This window comes from Sinocyclocheilus grahami, unplaced genomic scaffold, assembly GCF_001515645.1.
Source record: "Sinocyclocheilus grahami isolate Dianchi unplaced genomic scaffold, SAMN03320097.WGS_v1.1 scaffold37.1, whole genome shotgun sequence".
NCBI lineage: Eukaryota > Metazoa > Chordata > Actinopteri > Cypriniformes > Cyprinidae > Sinocyclocheilus > Sinocyclocheilus grahami.
In genome coordinates this window covers 3,515,480-3,531,723 of record NW_015505216.1, presented here as the reverse complement: position 1 = coordinate 3,531,723, position 16,244 = coordinate 3,515,480, and the positions used below count along the sequence as shown (strand labels likewise).

Genomic DNA, 16,244 nt, shown 5'->3' with positions numbered 1-16,244 from the left:
GTGCTGAGGTCAACTGAAAATATTCAACGATACAACAGTAGCTAAAACACCATGCCTAACTATACATATACTTACAAACTTTTCCATGACATTCTAAGTTATTGAGATGCACCTGTACTCATTTAATGATATAGTAATTCATTCTTTTGATAAAGTGGGTATACAAACAATACCCCTTGAGGAGAATCTCAGGTCTAATCAAATCCATTTCATTATCATAACACAATAAATTTAAATAGTGAGTTAGTCTTAATGTACATTTTAAAAGGACCTAGGAAAAAAACATTATATAATACATCATATAATATGAATCAATTATACCTGGGCTTATGATTAGTGTTAAAAATGTATGCCCCATTTTGGCAAAATAACTGCCAGTGCTGAAAAAGCATTTTCTTTTCTAATATCTGTTTTATACTGGTGGTTTTCTAGAGCATGGCAGTGCAATTAAGGCTGTAAGTGGCATGAAAACAAACAATATCTTCCTGTTTAGTCTTCACTGCCAACTGAAATGCAGGACACTGGATTCAGTTTTATGGGCTTTCTGGGTGCAATGAATAACAACCAGTTTTTCACAGAAAGTATTTCTCACATGGGCACATCTTATTTGGTAAAATAATTCTGATGATATGATAGAAAAGAACTTCACATCTTCTTTACAGCCACATGAATATGCATTGCATTGATTATATACATTATATATACAATGTACATATACAGTAAACTATTTAATTGTTTTTATTTTTATAAAACATATAAGTATATAATTAAATGTGCACAATGTTGTTTCTTTTAAAACATATTTATTACATTTCAATAAGCTTTAAACAAATTACACAAAATGAATGAACCAGGAAGAGCTCAAGGTCCATCAGTCTTGAGCACCATAAATCATACAGTGAACTTTACAATGGCTCACTTCAATGAAATGTAAAAGGTGAACATTAAATGTCTGATAATATAATGAAATGATAAAAAGAGAATTATTAATTGTGTAAATATTATAATGTGTTTCAGTCTTCATGATTAAAATTATTTAAAAAAAATCTTATTATTCATAATTATATAATGTTTATAACTGTTTTGCATTGCATTATTGTTTTGCCTTGTGAGATCTTGGTATAAACTTCAGTGTGATGGGAACCTTCGGCTGAAAAGCGGCATTCATCTCTAGAGGGATCTGAGGAAAAAAAAGAGAGAATATAAACAACAATTAATTAATTCCAGACGCAATGCACAGTCTGTCTCACATAACTCATGTATATCAATTCTGATGATATCAATTATATGACAGTCAGTGGACCAACCTGTGTCTCTTTACATGTTTCCATGTTGAAGTTCTGAAGCAGCTTCACAACAAGAAGCTTCATGATCATTTGGGCGAATCTCATTCCAATGCAATTTCGAGGCCCGAGACCAAAAGGCAGGAAAGCGTACTGGTTTATCTCTGACTTACTCTCTGGGCTGAACCTATAGTGATATATCAGAAACACATTCAGTTTAGCAATCCTTGCTTCAATTAAACAGTCTAAACAAACTGAATTCACTGTTTGTAGACATGTTTGAATCCACTGTTTGAATACGTGTTTGTAACCACTTCTTTTAAGAAAACCGGCTTTTGTTTGATTTAGCAAGGTACTACAGTAAATAAGGGTGCTCTAACACTCTAAAGGCTGTTTTAATTTTGTTTAGCCAGCTTAAATCTGGTACGTGGTTCTGTAAACTGTATAGATCACATGTTGTAAGAAAAATTGAAGTGAGAAAAACTGGTTGTGAAAAAAAAAAAATAGATGAAATGATAGACATCACCTCTCTGGTCTGAACTCATCAGGAGACTCCCAGAGTTGCGGATCACGACACAAGACATATGTTGGAATTCCAACCAGAGTGTCCTTTGGTATGGTCACCCCATTGAGCTCCACAGTTTTCTTAGAGGACCTTTCTAAGCGTGGTGCAGTGGGAAGGAGACGCATTGATTCGTTGATGGCCATTTCCAAGTAATCCATTTTCATCAATGCATCATATGTGATGGGAGTCTAAATAAACCACAAAAAAACAAGACATACCCAATGCATATTTCAGCTTTGTTTTAATCCTAATTCCTGTTCCTTAAGTAAAACAACTGAACCCTAAAATCCAAAACTGCCTTTAAAGGTATAGTTCACCCAAAAATTAAAATTCTGTCACTAATTACTCATCCTCATGTCGTTCTAAACCCTGCGTAAGACCTCCGTTCATCTTGGGAACACAAATTAAGATATTTTTGATGGAATCTGAGAGTTCTCTGACCCTCCCATAGACAGCAAGGGTCCTTACACGATCAAGGTCCAGAAACAAAGCAAGGAGATCGGTAAAATAATCCATGTGACATCAGGGGTTCAACCGTAATTTTACGAAGCTACGAGAATACATTTTGAGCGCAAAAGAAAAAAAATAACGACTTTGTTCAACAATTCGTCTCCCTAGCGTCATTTTGGAGAGTATCCACTGAACGTAAATTGCGTATGCTGTTTTGTGTCAGCTGTGCCACGCGGATATGCTGTTTACGTCGTTTACGCATTGATTTGAACGAAAACAATGTATCCGCGTGGCACAGCTGACACAAAACAGCATACGCAATTTACGTTCAGTGGATACTCTCCAAAATGGTGATAGGGAGGAGACGAATTATTGAATAAAGTCATTATTTTTTTTCTATTGCGCTCAAGAAGTATTCTCGTAGCTTCGTAAAATTATGGTTGAACCCCTGATGTCACATGGACGATTTTACAGTCCTTGCTACGTTTCTGGACCTTGATCGTGTAAGGACCCTTGCTGTCTATGAAAGGGTCAGAGAACTCTCAGATTCCATCAAAAATATCTTAATTTGTGTTCCGAAGATGAACGGAGGTCTTACGGGTTTAGAACGACATGAGGGTGAGTAAATAATGACAGAATTTTCATTTGTGGGTGAACTATCCCTTTAAGCTAGATTCTCTAGACAAAAACTATGAACAAAGCAGAAGCCAGTGTGCTCACATCAGGAGGGAAGTTTGTGTCAATCTCCTCAACCAGCTTTTCCAGGCAGTCTGGATTAGTTGCAAGATTATAGAGGAGGTAAGTGAGAGTGGTGCTTGTCGTCTCATAACCTCCGAGAATGAAAACGAGGGACTGGGAGAGAATCTCGTGGTCTGTTAGTCCTATCAAATTCACAAAACAGCATATTTGAAAACAAGTCCCATTTGAAATGATAGAGTCTATAATGTGTCAATTCTGTACTGTCTCTCTAACCTTTTGCTGGTTGCTCATCTGTGTCCTCAAAATGATCACCAGGTATTTGATTCTGGAGCATGAGTTTGAGAAAGTCTACCCGACCCTGATTAAAAACACAGAAGCATCAAAATCATTGCCAGATCTAAATGATAGTGAATGACATAGTGAAATAGTGACAAACATACATCTGATTCCTTGTTGTGCTCGTCCTTAATCTTTTTCACGGCACTGTAGAAAAAATCCATAGACGACTTCGAAAAAAGAGTAACCCCCATTTTCTTCAAAATAATTGCAATGGAGGGAAACAATACTGAAACAAGAAAATAAACTAAATTTTTGTTTCTTTTTTCATTATTTCTGTTCATTTTCCAATATTATTATACAAGCAATAACATACGTATTAGCAGAAAGAGAGGATTGAACATATTAAACTGGATGCATAATTAATTACTCACTTTAGTGTATGAGAGAAGAGTGCCAAAGAGAGGCCAAGGCCTTGGTCCTGGGATTCCCAGTTTCTTAAAAAATCCATGTGGCCAAACACCATAACTTCAGTGTGACAAACAACACGAATATAAGTCTACACACAAATACTAACTAAAATAATATACATCGAACAGAGATTGAGATTAGGGTGACCAGATTTTTTAGTTTAGTTTTGTTGTTTTCACCATTTTACTCACATTTAGATTTCATTTCTGCAGTACATACGCCATACTCTGTTCTACACTGCTTGAGATTAAAACAACACATACAAATATTTATGAGGAAACAAAAAATAAAAGGCAACTCCGTAAATAATATTCAAGCGATTTTACTATGACTACAGAGTAGGTGTAGTAGCCATGGCAACCAGACACTTCCATTCTCACGCTGATTTCCTTCCAGACTAAATTACTTCTACTGCTCGAAAACAACGCGTTTTAGGTTTGAAGCAACTTAACACAACACAATGACACAAGGAATACATTTCAGTAAATCTGACCGAAAACAGACGAACAACCTACGTTTTTGACGGAGGTAAAGTTAGTTTGACATTCATTAGACATTCAGGTATTTTGCCGATTAAACTCTTTGCAGCTTTTATGTTTTGAGCCCAAACTAACACAGATAGACATAAATATGCCCTTAATGTTGCACAAGGCTTCATTTCTAGGAATTAAAAAAAAAATTACCATTAAACTATTTAACTACGTGACATTATAATATAAAACCAATACTAAAATGTTCTGGAAAACATACCTGTTATCACACAAAGCTCCGTTTTTGGAATTACACTTTTATGTTTTTTATAATAATTTTACAACTTTTAATGTATGCAATCATATAAATCCATTAAACTCAATTTTAAGACACAGTTTGAGATAAAGGTATCAAATCAACTGTAAAATATTCAGAATATTATTTTTTTAATTCCTAGAAATGAAGCCTTGGGCAACATTAAGGGCATATTTATGTCTGTCTGAGTTAGTTTGGGCTCAAAACATAAAAACTGCAAAGAGTTTAATTGACAAAGAACCTGAATGTCTAATGAATGTCAAACTAACTTTACCTACGTTACATTTTGGTTGGGTTTCGTTCCGTTCAAGTTATGTAACATAAAAGACATTACTTATGTTCTTTAATATTTGGCCCTCCTCCTGACATAAATGGCGATTAATTATTCTCAGTGTAACACTATCGAAAATCCTCAACACAGTTTATTTTCTCTCAAGAGGCGCGTAGTAGCTGATGTCGCAGTTCAGCTTAGCGTTCCCCAACAGCTCGCGTGCTCAACACAACCCAGCGTTACAATGTGCCATCATTCCAGCCAATCAGAGACCGAGGCTGCTAAATTCTGATTGGCTGCCTTGACAACCAATCACAACATTCCTTGCATTACCTCGACAGCAGAAGAGGACAAATACAGTGCATGCATAATTATTATGCAAGTTGATATTCTGATCATATTTTTTTCCAAGCACATTTGACCAATTCCAAAATACATCAATCTTAATAACTACTATTAATCTTGTATTTAATCATTTATAACTGATATATAATTATTCATGAAGGTTGAAGGCTGAAGTGAAAAATGTCTTATCTGTGTCCTCAAAATGATCACCAGGTATTTGATTCTGGAGCATGAGTTTGAGAAAGTCTACCCGACCCTGATTAAAAACACAAAGTCATTTCTGGTTCTTTAAAAGAGTGGCTCTAACACGTTTTTGGACAATTAAGCCATGCATAAGCTTAAGAGTGAAATAACATACATTTGATTCCTTGTTGTGCTCGTCCTTAATCTTTTTCAGGACATTATAGAAAAATTCCAAATACGACCTTGAAAAAAGACTTATCCCCATTTTTCCCAAAAGATTTGCAACGGAGGGAAATAAAGCTGAAATAATAATAAAAAAAGAAATTTAGATTTCAAAACAGTATTCATATATTCATGTAAATTAAGAGCTGTAAAACTAATATACAGTATAATGCAATTTTTTAAATGATAAAAATAACATACCTAAAATCAGAATGAGAGGATTGAACAGACTGAACTTGAAAAACTTCTTGATGTTGGTCACGAAAGGATCATCTGCGTTGTTTATGGAGTCGATGTCGACGCTAAAGGAGGAGCTGGTGACCACATCCAAACTGTACGGAGCCACAACTCTGGAATAAAAACAGTGTTTGTTTCTTATTAGATATAGTATATAGTGATCATTTACATATCATTACTTTCTAACAAAGCCAATGTCATCTAAAATAATCATAATTAATATTATTAACTTTATCAATCAATTAAATTCATTTTATGTGGTTTTATACAAAGAAATGAACTGCATTAAATGCATTAGTAAAGTTCATGATTGACTATGAATGCTTTTATGTATTATTTAAAGACAGATGTCACACATACTCTTTCACTTTAACTGGCTGCTCGTCTTTCTTTTGCATATTTTTAATAAAACGATCTGCATGCGTCACAGCTATGGGAAATATCTGAAACATATTTAGAAATAAGTGTTAGTTACATATGTGTCAGTGAGCAACAAGTAGAGCATGAAATAATATAAATCTAAATATTATATAAAAGTATATAATAAAAAAATTTTTTGCGACAAAAACTTATATATAGAAGTGGAGAATACTGAGATGCCAATGTCTGGTCATGTCAAAGGGACATTTCACTCTAAATTTGTTCCATATCTGTTTAACAACTTCATAATATCTTTTACAAAGAATAAAGAAAATCATTCATATTTTAAACAACATGAGAGATGACAGCATTTTTATGATTGGGTGAACTATCACTTTAAGTGCCTGTACTACACCTCCTTCAGTCGACCACTTGTGAAATATGGAGAGAGTGAACTGCGGATTCTCTTCCATCTCTCATCTTTAACTACAGTTATTCCATCAGCAAAGGGGCCAGCAAGGTCTGCATTTGTTTCCTGTACAAATTCCAAAAAGATGATGTTTACTGGGACGTAAAGAAATCCTCAGCTTCCTGTCATTATCACACTTTCTGTACAACTTTGAAGGTGAGCTTACCCTTCTGTTAGTGAAGGTTGAATAACATTCTTTCACCATAATCACTTTGATCATTTCCAGGTCAGTAACCATTAATATTGGGAGCCTTCCATCATAGATCCTGAGCAATGAAAGGAATATTGATCAGTTTGCAGTCACAGTGATTCAGGCAAATACCTACACTACCATTCAAAAGTTTGGGGTCAGTACATTTTTTTTATTAATACTTCTACTTAACAAGGATGCATTAAACAGATCAAAATTGACATTAAATACATGTATAATGTTACAAAAGATTTCTGTAGTGAATAAATGCTGTTCTTTTGAGCTTTCTGTTTAAAGAATCCTGACAAAGTATAACAAATATTCAGCAGAACAACTGTTTTCAACGTTTGCCTGTCATTATCACACTTTCTGTACAACTTTGAAGGTGAGCTTACCCTTCTGTTAGTGAAGGTTGAATAACATTCTTTCACCATAATCACTTTGATCATTTCCAGGTCAGTAACCATTAATATTGGGAGCCTTCCATCATAGATCCTGAGCAATGAAAGGAATATTGATCAGTTTGCAGTCACAGTGATTCAGGCAAATACCTACACTACCATTCAAAAGTTTGGGGTCAGTACATTTTTTTTATTAATACTTCTACTTAACAAGGATGCATTAAACAGATCAAAATTGACATTAAATACATGTATAATGTTACAAAAGATTTCTGTAGTGAATAAATGCTGTTCTTTTGAGCTTTCCTGACAAAGTATAACAAATCCTGACAAAGTATAACAAATATTCAGCAGAACAACTGTTTTCAACGTTTGCAAAATCAGTATATTAGAATGATTTCTGAAGATCACGTGACACTGAAGACTGGAGTAATGATGCTGAAAATTCAGCTTTGCATCACAGGAATAAATTACATTTTCAAATATATTAACATAGAAAGCAGGTATTTAAAATATAATATTCGTGACACTGAAGACTGGAGTAATGAGGCTGAAAATTCAGCTTTGCATCACAGGAATAAATTACATTTTAAAATATATTAACATAGAAAGCAGGTATTTAAAATATAATATTTCACAATATAATAATATTTCACAATCTTACTGTTTTCACTGTAAAATAAATGCATCCTTGGTGAGCATAAAGACTTCATTTACATAAAATAAAATAAAAACCTCAGACTTTTGAATGATCTGTTGTGATCCACTAATAAAGCACCCAGTTAGGAAATACTTTTAAACAGACAATAAACCTGACTTAATTAAGCATAACATCATATTTAATGTAAATGTATGACTGAGACTCACCCCCAAACTTTTCCATACTTCTTAGCACACTCCATATCGAAATTGAAAAAACCCTAAAATACATTTGCATATAGACATAGAAGAAAGAAGGATAAAAAGAGTCTTATTGCTCCAGCATCACTGGAATGCGCTGCCCAATATTATTCTACAGGAGTTACATAATTACTCACTTTAGTGTATGAGAGAAACGTGCCAAAGAAAGGCCAAGGCCTTGGTCCTGGGATTCCCAGTTTCTTAAAAAATCCATGTGGCCAAACACCATAACTTCAGTGGGATCGATAACAGAGATATTAGACTACATAACCACATGAAATCCATTAGTACAGTGACTGTACAGTGCGATGAAGTACACAAATACAAGTCAATACTATTTAATTTTTTTTATTAAAAACAGATACAGATGCTGAACTAAAAGCTTTAACACATTATAACAATATAACGCAACAGAATACTGCATAGCCTAATAATATTTTCTTTAACCTGTTGTGTAATACTCACATAAACAGGAGAGTTATGACCAGAAGCACCAGGGTCCAGGTCACAGACAGAGCTGGGAGATCAAGCATTGTAAGTCAGCTGTATTCTTCAGTTGAAGTTCTACTGCGGTGCACACTGATGCTGTGTTTGTGTTTATGTTCATCAGACGGCGCATGATCCGGAAAACGGCGTGGTTTGCAGGTGAGCACGACGACCAAATAAGGCAACACACGACAGGTTATTAGTTTTAACACTTGACATTTTTACGTGTCGAGTTATAGGCGTTAACTGCACTAAGCGGCAGAGGTTACATAAGTCTTCAGTTATGTCTTTATTAGGAACCATACATAAAAACGACAAAAGACACAAACAACCGAAACCAAGTGTGTCCTAAGTGCCAAATAAAGTAACACATCGATTTTACTCACATTAGAAGACAGTAAAGCCCTGCGACTTTATAAAACACACTTCCTCTGTGTTCTGTTGCACAATTCAAAACATTAGGTGTCCTTTCACTGCATTTTAACAGTTCACAGTGACACCCATTGGACAAAAAGTGTAACTGAGTTCAGTCTTATTTTATATATATAGGCTATATATACGTATATAATATACACATGCATGTCATTTATGATTACGTGATTTAATTAAGCATCCTGCGAATGGATGCTTAATATGTTCCAGTGCCGATTCAGAAATGTGTGTTGCCGTGTCAAATGTTATGAAAGCCGATCAGAGAATCGATTTTTTTAGCTTCATGTATTTAATTATACAAAAGTAATTAATACTGATGCTAGTTTTGTTTCAATTGGCATGTCCAGTAACATTATATATATTTTTTATATTATATTTAATAGCTTGTTGGGTGAACACAAAACCACATTAGTTAACATTCAGACCAGAGGAAATGATTTCAAGAATGCAGATTTGATCTGAAAGGATGAACAGTGATTTTAGGATAATGATGTTGCTCATACATGTCAGGTCAGTCCAAGTTGTCATTTTTATACATACTTTTTTAACACTGATGATGATGATGATTATTTTGCACAACATTTATTGTTGTTTTGCTTCGTTACCTTTACCTGTTTCATGAATTGTTACAGTTAAGTTTAAATTGTGCTGAAAAAGGTAATTTTATGTATATTATACTTCATACCTTTCTCCTTTTTTTTCAAATGGTTGCAACAACAAAAAACTGTCTACAGATCCCCCAACATTCAGCCAACAGGCAGGCAAAATACAGCTAGTCTATTCTGTGATAAAAGTGATGATTTGATTAAATGCTTTCCCAAATCTGTGTGAAACTTTTTTTTCCTGTCATGATTTATTGTGCATGTTGACGTATTATCAGGATGACATTGTAGTTGGAGGCATTTAACTGAACAACAAACATTGAATTTATCATAAAAAAATCTTTACTTCATGAACGCCCATGACATACACTTGTGCTAAAACAGTTGGTGGGATTGAAACAAACATTTCCATAACAGTACACTCTTGTTTGATTACTGTACTTCTTGTGTTGGCATTTTCAAGAACTGCAAAAATTCATACTTCTTGTGAAAGAACAACGGAACTACTTTACGTCACTTCTGAAGAACACTACAGTGAACAACAAAATTCATACAAATTAATTCTAAAATCGCACTGTAAAATTACACTTTTTACAAGCCTGTAAAAAAGCAAATATTCCATCAAAAGAAGGAAACTGAAATGTTTATGGCTCAAAAGTGCAGAACATATGTGCAAAGCAACCGCATACTGATCTCCTCACATACAATTCATACAATCGTTCATTAAATAATTTCAAGTGAGTGTTTGCAGTTCCTAAGCGAGGCCAAACAGACAGGAACAAAACAAGAAGAGTAAAAGCCAAATAAAAACAACAACAACTATGAACTTGTTGATATGTGTGAGAATGAGCAATGGCACAAATCACAACACATCTGGCACTGTCTCACCGTCTGATTACACAGAGGCAGGGAACCAGAGCTGTCTGGCTTCTTCTAACAGCCTCCGTAGGTTTTCTTGCTGGTGAGTCTATAGAGAATATACTGAAAACAACCGTGCTTCATTATCCAGGCCGCGTGAACGCGAATCAAATCCATTAGAGAAGATTTACATTTCATGACCTTTACGATCTCGAGTGCAACATGTATATATAGTGACACTGACAGTGAGATGAGATTATTCAGACAAGAGTATACAGTAATTACAGCATGTTTTTCACTTAGCTTTTTCCTCAAGTTCTTTTCAATGTGGTAAGGGCAGGAATGTTAAGTGTGAATATATGCAGCTCTTTAGAGCGAGAAGGTCTCGTCACATGTACAGGCGTTTTCTGTTGCGTCCTGCTCATTAAAACCAGACATTTATGCATCTTTCACAACCAAGGCTGCAAACAGGAGGGGCACGTACATTAACAGTAACTCTGATTAGTCTTCTGTATTGGCATATAAAAATCATTTCTTCTCCCCTTCTCTTAATAATGATCTTGATCACTAATCGAGTACATTCCGGATCCAGCAACTCAATGAGCGGTCACATGTGATGTCTCTTGTAGTGCTCGTGGTGATAGTACTGTGCGAAACCAGAGAATTTCCTCTGCAACTATGTTGTCCGAGCCACAAAGAGGGGTCCGGGTCCTCTTGTATGTCACACGAACGAGGAGAAGCCCGTGACAGGCGTCCGTGAGCCTGGCGCGGGCTGGCCGGTGGGGGTGTAGACCCCGCCAACGCTGTGCTGCGTGACCACTGTCTGATAGTAGGACTCGGTGTCCCCGCTGGCACATTCATCATAGGAACAGGCCAGCGTTTGCTTCAGCCCCTTCTGCTGCCGCTTCCACGAGTTGAAGTATGACGGGTCACTCATGTAGTGATTCACGAACGAGTGTTTGATCGGCTCCTCTTCGCACTCGCTGTCTGTGGCCTGATCATGGAAATATGAGAGTGGAAATCACACACTTGGAAGATTTATGTTTGCGATATCTTGTATGCAAGAGATAATGGAAAGTCAGCTGGTCGAAGAAAACCCCAATTGACCCTTCGCAAAAACCCGCCCTCATTCGTTAATGTTGCTATGTCCGATAAGCCATGCTGCTCTCACACCACACATCATGTTCTCATGTAGTGAAAAATACATTGCGAAACGGACAAGACAGAGCAGGTTTCTATAAGTATGAAGCAAAGTCTCAGCTTTCAAATTTGGTCATTTTTTTAAAGAAATTTAAACAATAAATACAGTTTTGTGGCTCTTTAAAATGTCGTGACAGATCACTGTAGTGCCTTAGTTCAAGAAGCACATGAACCGATCATCTCTTCCTCTTTACTAATTATATCGCAAAATAAACATGAATGAACACCAGAAGGTATCTTGTTTCAACCGTGGAAAGACATCAATACACACCACTTTTCAAGTTCAAATCCACCAACGTTAATCTACTCTCCGGTCTGGTTTGGCAGATTTGGCGTTATGACTGGTCAGATCGCCTGTCAATCAAACTCTCTGCAAAGGGTTAATTGGGTAGCTATGCATCACTCCACCTCAGACTCTGACATCTCTGCAGGCCTCTCTGTCAGCGCGGTGCTCTCTGTGGAAACCACACCGTTGTAGTTGCTACAGATGTCTTCGTCGGAATAGCGCAGTCCGGCTGGATTGGGTCGGGGAGGGGACCTGCTTGGAGACAAAAGGAAGTGGTAAGGGCGTATGTGACGTAAGCCAATTATAAACTTGCTCTGTTGTGCGTCTTGAGGAACATAATCTCTTTGTTTGCCTACCTCCCTTTATCCTAACCCTAAGTGATACTGTAGCAACTTAAAGTGCATAGGCTTGGCAAAATTCTGGAGACAAAATGTTTCAATGTATAAAGCACAGTTCACTCTTAAGTCACTTTCAAACCAAACAGCCTTCTGTTGGCCAATCTGGCAAATTTGTTGAACCTGTTGCGAAATCTGTGTGGGGAACATGAAATTCCCAATCATGTGGATTCCTATCGAAATGACTATTTCAACACATTTACTGACTGCTTAAATTGGTAAGATTGCTTTTATGAAATCCCACAAAAATATCAAAACCGTATTGTGAATTCATCAGATGACGGCGCATATATAAGCTGTTTGGTTACAGTACCTGGTGCCATTCTTCCTCAAGAAGACACCCTTGACATGAACAGGCCTGCTGTTGAGCTCTAGAGCCGTGAAGCCTCCATTGTCCAGCGTGACTGTCTCCTCCACCGTGGACACAGCTTTACCTACAGCAGTCAGCATATCATCATCACAGCAAAAACATCACCTGGGTCAAACTTTAATCGCTGGGAGTCTGAGTGGGTGGACGTGTTTATCTGGATGAATATGTATGCACATTTACAGCATATAATGATTATGTGAGGGAGGATGGATGTGTCATGAGAAGGCTGAAGAGGTTTAGTTCAGGTCACCTGTTCCACAGCTCTTGTACTTCCTGTTCTGTCCGTGCAAGACGAGACCAAAAACCACCAGCAACAGCAGAATCAGGCCGCACAACGCCAACACGATGAGAAACCACCACTCCTCATAAAACGGGGAGTCCTGTTGGGCTGTTTATGACAAAGAGAAATGGAATATAAAAAAAAAAATACAGAAATGTACATTGTTTACATTTTTGCAGATTTTGGGCAGTCAGACTTCAAATTTCAATGAAATCATGTAGTGTGTGGTGGGCACAGAAGCTTGATGATTCCATCCAATCTGAGGATATCAAACATGTCTGATATTTTGAGCAAATTTTGTAACACATGTTGCTTTCATTTGTTTTCATTTAAGTGAACAGCCTTAAATAAGGGTGTAAAAACAGGGTCTAAAGGTTTTAAGCTTGTCCACTTTTGACCACTTCCTGAAGTAGTTCAAAACGCTGTATTATTCGACTGCATTGCTTTTGTTGCGTAGGCATTCATGTGGTTGAATGAGTTTTTACAGCCACAAAAGACTGCCTACTCACTGACCTAACTATATTTTGAGCAAATTTTGTAACACATGTTGCTTTCATTTGTTTTCATTTAAGTGAACAGCCTTAAATAAGGGTGTAAACAGGGTCTAAAGGTTTTAAGCTTGTCCACTTTTGACCACTTCCTGAAGTAGTTCAAAGCGCTGTATTATTCGACTGCATTGCTTTTGTTGCGTAGGCATTCATGTGGTTGAATGAGTTTTTACAGCCACAAAAGACTGCCTACTCACTGACCTAACCTGTGAGCGTAATGGGACATGTTTTGCGGACACGCACCAAAACCAAGATTTCAACTTTGCTATTTTGGGTCAAAAGCACACCGATTGAAATTGTGGTTACCATTTGCATCCTTTCCATTCCCTTCCTTTCCCACTCGCTTGTAAGCAGTGTAATGGCTTCATTTATTCAATTGTACTTGTGTGCCGCACTTGGTGCTCCAGTGAAAGTGATTTAGAGCTTGACGAAATTAGAGGGGACAGAATCCAAACACAAATAGTCACAGGAGATGCTTTTAAAACAGGGGTTTTCAAACTTTTTATAAAGCTTTTTTCTTTTTTAAATTGAAGTGACCAATATATATGTATAAGATAGGACAGTGAAGAGCTGACAGGAAGCAAAGTGGGAGAGAGAGGGGGATGGGATCGGGAAAGGAACTCGAACTGGGATTCGAACTCGGGACACCCTTTAGCTCAACGGCACTGTATGTTGGCATGCTGACCACAAGGCTATTGGCGCTGGCAAAAAACTAAAATTTTATTCAAATTCTGAATGGATTATATATAGCCAAGAAAGTGCGCAAAGAGCGCTCCCTTAATAACCACTGAAAAACCATCACTGATTTGTTATTATTTTGTTTTGTTCCTGGGCCCATTTTTTGGGACCCAGGGTTTGAAAACCAGGGTTTTTAAAACACATGTTAAGACCAGGTGTAAACAGTAATGCGTCTTGGTTCACCTCTTCTGATCGGATCACTAAAAATACATCTTAATACCAGGTGTAAACAGGGCGTTAGAAAAGTAACTGATAATCCTTTATATTACTAAAATTGAATTTAATAGTAATAGTGATAGTCCCCAACTTGGGAAGATGTTTTCTTACTTGAGAGAAGCAGAAGTGATCGTCTGCCATATTTAGAGCAGCAGTGATGCATGTTTATTGGCCCGCGTCCTATCTGCTCATCTCTAGTGCTCTAGAGCAAAGGAGAGCATGGCCTAAATGTGCCAGAACTCTCCAGTCATATGTGACAGCCGCTGACGGACTGCTCTGACAGCAATACTGAGCAGCAGTGACATCAGCTCACAGACAGATTGAAGCATGCCTGTGGTATGAATATTTCAGTCCCATGACATGTGAGATGTTGATAACATACTTTGCTTTTCATTTACAAACAGACCTCTAGGACTTGCACCACACTGCATTAATTACTTGCTGAGGCAACATGGCAGTTTTTCTTGAAAGCACTTGCCAATGGCCAAAGAGAAAGACTGAGCGAGACGGAGAAGAAAGCTCTAGTCTTTGACAGCTTCATTTTTTTCTTTGTATAACTTTAGAGGGTAACATTAAAATCTTGCTTTCAAATCCATGCTTTGTCACTGACGACGCTCTTGTCAAGGTTAAAGCCACAATGAATCACGACGCGGTTTATAATATCACAAATAAAAACCACGTTGTTTAGCTGTTGTTATAAACAACAAACTAAACATATGACAGCCGCTGTGATGAGACCAAGTAAACATCTCGAAACCGTTTCAGCGATTATTACTCAGCTATAATATTCAGAGATACAAAGGTCTTTGCTATATTTTTTCAACAAATAAATCTAGTTTCAGGTTCCTTTTAAGGCACTGGCCTCTAGATGACCCCAGTTACATTTATTACATTTCCTTATACAGCAATGAGACAGAAATTGGTCGCATTATCTGTGATAAGGGGGCAGAGTCCATGTGTTACAAATTCAGGATGTGGTTGCTCAACCACAGGAAAACACATGAAAACAAGGCAATCTCAACGAGTAAACATTTATAAGAGCAAAGGAGAACAGCCACATCTCTAACTCACAAATGCACTGCAAAAAATCAATAAGAATCAGTATACTGTTTTCCAGTACAGACATCTACCGTCAAGACACTATACATTAACAATACCTGGAAAATAAGATGACTTATGATATTAAGTCTTGTTTTCAAAAAAAAAAAAATCACAATAAAAAAAAAAATCAGCTAATGGGGGAAGAAAAAAAAGTTTTCCATTTGAAATAAAAAAACCATCCAAAATGTAGATGACTTTGTTTCTTCATTTTGAACAGATATAGAGAAATTTTGTGTGTAGCAAATTTAGCAGCTACATTTCCCTAAATTTGTTCCGCTGAAGAAACCTACATTTTGTATGACCTGAGGGTGAATACATTTTCTGCAAATTTTCATTTTTGGGTGAACTATTCCTTTAATGTTCATTTTTCTTATCCAATTGGTAGATTTATTTTCTTGTTTTAAGCATAAACTTACTTTTAGATGTTTTTTCTTTCAGAAAACGAGACTTAATATCATATGTCATTTTGCTTATCAAATAAATGTATCTTGGTTTAAGATTGATTTAAAGTTTAAACACAATGAAAAACAACACAGAGTTTTTTTTTTTGCAGTGTGATAGCTTATCAACAAATTCTCATAGGCAGCAATGAGCCAAAATGGAGGGCACTGGGAGAAATCAAAT

At 36.5% G+C, this 16,244-nt stretch overlaps 2 protein-coding genes across 2 annotated transcripts in view; both read right to left on the bottom strand.

The window, feature by feature from the left end:
- Positions 1 to 1,050: 1,050 nt before the first annotated feature.
- On the bottom strand, positions 1,051 to 9,095 carry LOC107581712 (cytochrome P450 3A30-like). The gene is made up of 14 exons (XM_016267343.1): positions 8,981 to 9,095; positions 8,574 to 8,693; positions 8,246 to 8,339; positions 8,076 to 8,128; positions 7,203 to 7,302; positions 6,564 to 6,683; positions 6,149 to 6,231; positions 5,753 to 5,901; positions 5,505 to 5,629; positions 3,271 to 3,355; positions 3,019 to 3,179; positions 1,810 to 2,036; positions 1,308 to 1,470; positions 1,051 to 1,180 (listed from the first exon to the last, which is right to left on the bottom strand). The coding sequence occupies exons 2-14, from the start codon at positions 8,639 to 8,641 to the stop codon at positions 1,094 to 1,096; spliced, it is 1,515 nt and encodes a 504-aa protein (XP_016122829.1). The 5' UTR covers positions 8,642 to 8,693; positions 8,981 to 9,095; the 3' UTR covers positions 1,051 to 1,093.
- A 681-nt stretch (positions 9,096 to 9,776) lies between these two features.
- Positions 9,777 to 16,244, bottom strand: part of LOC107581762 (protein sidekick-1-like) — a 380,004-nt gene continuing 373,536 nt past the window's right edge. The window contains exons 41-44 of the mRNA XM_016267412.1: positions 12,988 to 13,125; positions 12,681 to 12,801; positions 12,095 to 12,224; positions 9,777 to 11,480 (exon numbers count right to left, since the gene is read on the bottom strand). Coding sequence (XP_016122898.1) covers positions 11,208 to 11,480; positions 12,095 to 12,224; positions 12,681 to 12,801; positions 12,988 to 13,125 — 662 coding nt within the window. The 3' untranslated portion in view covers positions 9,777 to 11,207. The remainder of the gene's footprint in view (positions 11,481 to 12,094; positions 12,225 to 12,680; positions 12,802 to 12,987; positions 13,126 to 16,244) is intronic.